Source organism: Takifugu flavidus, unplaced genomic scaffold (assembly GCF_003711565.1).
Source record: "Takifugu flavidus isolate HTHZ2018 unplaced genomic scaffold, ASM371156v2 ctg302, whole genome shotgun sequence".
Classification (NCBI taxonomy): Eukaryota; Metazoa; Chordata; class Actinopteri; order Tetraodontiformes; family Tetraodontidae; genus Takifugu; species Takifugu flavidus.
Genome location: NW_026621941.1, coordinates 30035 through 37062, shown reverse-complemented (window position 1 = coordinate 37062; position 7028 = coordinate 30035). Strand labels below are relative to the sequence as shown.

General features: G+C 43.7%; 1 protein-coding gene across 1 annotated transcript; it reads right to left on the bottom strand.

Moving 5' to 3' along the window:
• Window positions 1-641: 641 nt before the first annotated feature.
• LOC130520204 (ribonuclease inhibitor-like) lies at window positions 642-5547 on the bottom strand. The gene is made up of 5 exons (XM_057023893.1): window positions 5295-5547; window positions 3660-3815; window positions 3101-3277; window positions 2817-2990; window positions 642-988 (listed from the first exon to the last, which is right to left on the bottom strand). The coding sequence occupies exons 2-5, from the start codon at window positions 3776-3778 to the stop codon at window positions 769-771; spliced, it is 690 nt and encodes a 229-aa protein (XP_056879873.1). The 5' UTR covers window positions 3779-3815; window positions 5295-5547; the 3' UTR covers window positions 642-768.
• Between the last annotated feature and the right edge of the window lie 1481 nt (window positions 5548-7028).

Genomic DNA, 7028 nt, shown 5'->3' with positions numbered 1-7028 from the left:
CATATTGGACCCCTACTGAAAAAAAATTCTTATTTCCAAAAATTTCATATATCAAACCGCACAGTAGAAATTACGTTAAAAAAATGTATCCAATCAGCCTTTACGGCTGGGGGCTAGGGTGGATACATTTTCCGAGTTAGGGTGCTCGCTTGTACTTTTCGCAGTGCATTGTGGGATACACTGAGTGCACTACATAGGGTACAGCGATGCTCACTAACAATTCGGACACTATTGCAAAATGGCGTCCACACTATTGAGTGCACTATGTAGGGTACGGGGGGGGGTTCAGAAACAGCCAACCTGTCTTAGATGACTTCCTGTCTCCCTCACCATCTCCCTCCTCGTTGGCTGGTGTCTACCAGGCACCCTCACCTAGTTTTGTCTAATTTTGGTTACCATCTGTGGGCTTTTTCATTGTCCTTAAATCAATTTATCATGAATAAGTGGTCCCCGTGTGGCCCTCCCTCCTGAAGGAACTGGGCACAACACACACACTCAGAAAGTGTGAGGACCCTCGGATGGAATAATGGACATTTTTGAGAATGGTGTTTACCCCAGAGTTTCCAGTCGGCAGTTTGGAAAGTGGAGAAAACCACAGAGCAGCTTCACTCCTGAATCCTGCAGCCAGTTATACGGTGCAGGTCTGCATGTTATCTGCGTCAGTACTAAACCTACGTTAGTTCTTAGTTGGGTCAGACCTGAATTCACGATATTACAAGGAATGTTTTTAATGTGGTGCATCACAGCAGTGTTGAGAACAGCCTCACTTCACCATCTTAGCAGCTGGTATATAGGTAGAAAAATGAAGACTGACCTGAGCCTCTCCAGTTTACAGTTTGGACTCTCCAGTCCAGAACAGAGCCGCTTCACTCCTGAATCCTGCAACGTGTTGTAGCTCAGGTCCAGAACCCTCAGATGGGAGAGGTTGGACTTCAGAGCTGAGGCCACAGAATCACAGCTGGTCTCTGATAAACTGCAGTCACGTAGTCTAAAATAACAATTATTTTGAGAGCAGACAAATAAAAATCAACATGTACCAGAGCAAAACACAGCTTACAAGCAACAAACCTCTGGTTCTGCACCGGCTTATCTGCCGTATGTTCCTATTTTGGGTTCTTTCAGGGCGGTTGGACAAGATCTCCAGCGTATGTAAAGTGTGTGTAGGTCAAAATACCTTCCAAGTTTGTGAGACCACATTTCTCAATAGCACTCAACTCTTGTCAGGAGTTGGGACAAAGCGACCCACTCCTGACAGCTTGTGGGCGATGCTGCAGCGACCCTGCAATCCCTACACTCTCTGGTGAAACCAAATCAAAGGTTTTAGACACTGCTGGATGCTGGAAGGGTGGCTATAGTCTGGACGCAGAGTTCCCCTGACTGCACATTTCTCCAACAATGATTGGCAGCTGGTGTCACTTGTTCTCCAGATGAGAGAAGGAAAGAGAGCCCCCCCACAGTGTGTTTGATTGCCCCACTGCAAGCTCAATGCTGCCAGAGAACATTGCAGGAGCATCAATTCCCCTCAGGGCATCAACAAGGACCTCAGGAAAAGGTGCAGCTGCCACCTACTAGAGACAAGCACACTGAGCTGAGATTCAAAGCCCTCTCCTCCCAAGAGAAGAGCTTGTTTGTTGGAGGCTCTTCTGGGCGATACCTGGTGCCACAGCTCCAGCTCAGCCCGTCTCTGGAGCTGAGGTGGAGCTGAGCAAGTTTCATGGTTCTCCACCACTTCCTCTGGCTGAGGACCTTCTCAGCTGGTGGTTTCTGCTCCACCTTCCAAGTTGAGCAGGTGATACTTCTGCATTCCTGCCACCAGGGTCTCTGCAGAAAGACTCTTCTCTACTGTTTTATATTAGATTGTAGAAAATTAGGATTTTTGGCTGATGTCTTAGATGTTGTTGACTAAGAGCTGGTTTCTCTTTACTAACATAGAGAGATTCGATGAGAAGAGCAAATGTATTATTTTATGAGCTACTTCCACTACTATTATATTCACATGCTTCCATATTGTCTTAGATTGCAAACTGCATTTATTGCATCGTTCATAGAAAGTCATATTTGTGAGGAGAAAAACTCCAATAAGGTCATTTTCTTTAATGACCATTACAACAGAAGGAGGCGATGAACAAACAGATTTATCTAAAAATGTGTGAAAACTTATGGATGGAAACCTTTTTAAATGGTTGCATTGTGTAGAATCGGTGTAGAATCAACTTGTTGACTTCTGATTTGGACTCCAATGGAAGTGAGGTGCAACAATTGTGGATGCTGAAAGCTTCAGATCTTCATGAAGGTTTCTGTGGTTGGACTGACCTGCTGCCCCTTTAAGAGGGAGGCAGGTTTGGGCTTCTGGCTGGAATGAAGCCACCTCAGATGAGAATGACTGCAGGCTTTCGGTACCAAGGTTTAACAGGGTGCTCACTTCACACTTGGGCTTTTCTCTTTTTTGGGATGGCTTTTCTCAGTAGAGAAGGGGCATGGCACACTGCAGCAGCTTTCTTTTTGGGTTTGCTAGTTTTCCTTCTGATCTTTAAAAGACAGGAAGAACCATTTTTGATTGGTCTGAATGTTTGGGCGGTTTTGTGGTCAGCCTAAAATAAAACAAGACAAATCTACAACTGATACTTCCTTTCTAGTCATTGATGACCATCCTCACATGGGACAGATTTCCACAACCAATTTAATACTGCAAATCTGTCGTGTGTGGTCTTTTTTCTGAGAACTGTAACACTACGTTTATAACAAAGATCAAACATGGAAACATTTATTGTCTAACTAGTTACACCTGGGAAAGTACTGGATCATCTCTGACTGACCTGAGAGTCTCCAGCTCACAGAGAGGATCCTGGAGAAAACCACAGAGCAGCTTCACTCCTGGATCCTGCAGCTGGTTCCTACTCAGGTCCAGAACCCTCAGATGGGAGGGATTGGACCTCAGCGCCGAGGCCAGAGAGTCACAGCTGATCTCTGATAAACTGCAGCCACTCAGCCTGGAAAAGGAATAAATGGGGCAAATAAAAACACATTTCTAAATCTGAAAATGAAGAGAAAAGCAGAAAATGTAAAGAAATTTAGAAAAGACCAACAGAGGCCTCCTGACCTGAGCGTCTCCAGTCTGCAGTTTGGATGCATCATTGCAGAAGACAGTAACTCTATGTCGGCATCTGTCAGGCTTTGGTTCTCTCTTAAGCTCAGCTCCCGTAGATGAGAAGGGTTTGACGTCATTGCTGAGGCCACAACTTCCCAATCACTCTTTGAAAGAAAACGACCAGACAGTCTGTTGTGTATGAAACAAAAATAGTGAGTCAAACTTTGGGATTTCTCATCAACTTATCTGAGAATCTACCTCAACACAAATGTAGCTCATTTCCTGGAAAAGCTAAATTCAACACCGTAGAGCAACAGTTTGAACGACCATCAGATCTGAAATGCAACTGAATTATTCTCAACATTTGTCTTATTTTAGAACAGCTCATAATTACTCAATATTTAAAATGATTACAGCAAATGGTTTAAAGAAACGTGCATCTTTTTATCTGTCTATCGGCTCTTTGGATATTTTGCATTTCATCCAATTTGTACGATCGTGCGTCAAGTCTTAATTCAGCGATCCGATCGATGACATCAGAGTCTCTGGTTGCATCGATTAGTTTTCTTACATTTCCTCTGAACTTCTGAAGTTTATTCCTCTATGTAAGGACCGGGCACTCTTCAGGGTCACACAGCTGGGCACTACGGACTCTGCTCTCTCTTCCTCTTCCATCACACATTCGCTCATTTTTAAATGTGAGTCTAAACGGTTAAGCAGGAACAGTCTGCTGACACAGAAAAGAAGATTAAAGAACATGATTCTCAGCATGAAGACAAGCAGAGGTCTGTCCAATGACGTATTGTCGGCTCATTCACATCCAAATCTATTATATGATGTCACCCTGTAAATCATACAGGCCACATATATATTGGAAAAAAGTTTTGGGACATCTTAAAAGTTTACACCATGTTAAATATAAAATAGTTGTGGAAAAAATGTTTCTCCTGGGTGTTTCAGAAGGTGCGGTGGCATTAGACGGACGCACACAAATACAAATGAAATCATTTTTTATCTGGTTATGGTTTACAAGAAAACCTAAATTCTTTCAAGATGTCAGTTCTCAACATTAAATTCAACAAATAAGATGAGAATGCATTCAAAACTAAACAGAAATACGTCATCACATCATCAAAGTGGGTCAAATGCAGCATCATCTTCTGTCATCTCAGACAGGATTCCAAGAAGAGGATCTTCATTTTCAACAACGCACCTTGACATCTCATCATGGCTCGTCTGTCAGATTACAAGCAGCTTTTTTGATCAGGCGCATCATGTTTCTCACCAACACATGATGGTGCTGGAAAAAACATTTGTAGCCTGACCTAGAGGTCAAAACTCTGCATGGCGTGCACAGCTACTAGTTGCAGCTGGTGGTTGTGGCAGAGGAGATCCCAAACATATCTAGCAAGCTTGTTTTGGAGCAGAGCTTGTCCACCACCTCTGACCCCACTCATCACAGAAGTCCCACCATATCCATGGCCAGGTGTGTTGGCAGCATTGGAGCCAGCCTCAGGAAAAAGGTGTGTCAATATCTCAGAAGTGATGATCAAGTTGACACGACCCAACAGAAGTCAAGCAACCCAACATGCTGAATAGAATAGATGACACACAGCAAAGGGCAAAAAACACCCAATTCTGCTCAGACTAATCTGATCTGACCACATGTACAGGGCCAAAAATATGAAAACACCATGGGTTTAGGTTTCCTTTCGTTTTCTTGACTGCTTCATTCAAAACAAAACACATTTCATAAATGCATAATAACAAATTCATATTCCACAAAGACCCAGTTGTTAAAACAATAAAATGGAATGCCTTGATCTCTCCCTCTTTCCATACTCTCCTTTTTTTAATAAAGGATTGATTGTCCCCTGGTGGAGGGACAAAGAGAGGAGGCTAAAACTGTCGCGTTTGTGTCCCTCTTTCCGTGGATTTTTCCACTAACTGCAAATAATATTGTGACTTATTGTGAGTATTAAAATGTGCTTCCCCAACCTCTAAAATGGTGGCTCAGGGTTAGCGGAAAACGCAGTTAGAGGAAACACGGTACAAAGTTTGATCATCCGTCACAACATTCCCGTCGACCAGCCGCAATGTGCGTCCGAAACACGCGCACGCTCATCGCGCACACGCAGCTTATTAAGCCGCATCTCGCAGCGGAACATTGATTCGAGACGACAGCAGTGAAAGAACCAAATGCTACCTGAATATTAGAGTTTTCCATCAGGGCTCGGTCAGTCCAGATGGAGCCCGAAGTTGAGAACTTTCACTTCCGCTTCTTCCTCTACACGTCTCGTGTTTGTGGTTGGATCGCGTCATATCCAGCACAAGCGCCTCTCTTCAGAACAATTTGGTCCACGTTTGAACTGAAATACTGGGAAACAACTGGAGTTCGTCTGACAGATGTTCGTTTTTGGCTGCGGAATCAAACTGGGTCAACTTTTTGATCTATAGGATCCCCTCTGGTTCAAAGTGTCCCTATAGGATATTGACAGTAGTGACCTTTTGGGGGCTGCACACACCTCTTAATGGTGACGGCACCAACGGAGCTGATCCAGTTGTCATCAGCTGGCCAGTCTGACTCCAGCTCATTAGGGGAAATTTGCTGATCTGGAGGAGAAGCTTTCAAAACTTGACGGGCTGGGGGGGGGGGAAATGACTGTAATTTTGGAATCAGCATGCCAATTTGATTTTTAATCAGAATAATTTAGAATAATTTCAACAGGATATTTTCAAATTGTTCCCCAGTGGAGCTGCCAACTGAATATGGTGACCTGCTGCTACACACAGAAATCCGATGGCTCAGCAGGGGACGGATTTTGCTTCCTTTTTTGTCCCTTTTGAGTGAAATAAAAGAGTTCATGCAGTCCAGAGGGGAAGACGCCGCGCTGCTGGAGGACACTGCCTGGACACTGGACCTTGCATTTTTAACGGACATTACTGGGAAACGGAACAGTTTGAACTGGGAGCTGCAAGGCAAAGGTGAGACTGTTGCTGATAGGATCAGTGCTGTAAATGCATCTAAAGCCAAGATGAACATTTTCTCTGTGCATTTACACATAAAAGGTGCTGCACTTCCCCTCTGTGCAGATGGTGCTGAGAGACAACGCTTCTGCATGTGAGGCTCTGGACTAAAGCGCAGAAAAGTGCTCTCAGCTCATAAAAAGACTTGGGCAAGAGTTTGAGAACAGGTTTTGGGACCTGGATCAGCTTGAGCCATGTGTGTCATTCATTTCTAACCCTTTCATGAACGTGGACATATCATGCATTGCTCAGCAGTTCAGTGCAACCTTCAGCCTGGATGCTGCACAGATGCTAATTGAAATTGGAACATTGTGAAATGAGCTGCAGCTCAAAGCCTCTCAGGCTGCACCAAACTTTTGGTGCCTTGTTGACACAGAAAAGTACAGTGGTGTATGTACAGCAGCTATGAAGGTTGCAAGCCTTTTTGGTTCAACCTCTCTTTGTGAATCAGCCTTTTCTGACAGGAACTTCATCAAGAACCAACACAGAAGACGCCTCCCTGATGCACATCTGCCAGACTCACTCAGAGCTGCACTGTCAAGTTCCCCACCAGAGGACAACACACTGGTAACCGCAGCAACGCCAGGCTTCCCCCCAACGGACAAAGAAACGGACACCAGATTGGTGTCTCCTTCAGAATTTGTTACATGTGTTTGTAAAATGTGACAATTGTTTATGTTAAAATGTTCATGTGGAAAAATCTGAAGTTCAAAACGTAATCAGATTTATTTTAAAATATGAACGTTTATCTTTGTATTTTACATGATTTATTATTTGTACAAACGTGGTGCAAAGTAATTCATGATTTGTTAAAAAATGTCAGTGGCTGGTAAAAATGGGACATTGTGAGCTCCAGCTTATGTCATTAGAATCTACATGATTCAGTTTATTCATGCTTTTAGTGCTCTTTTGA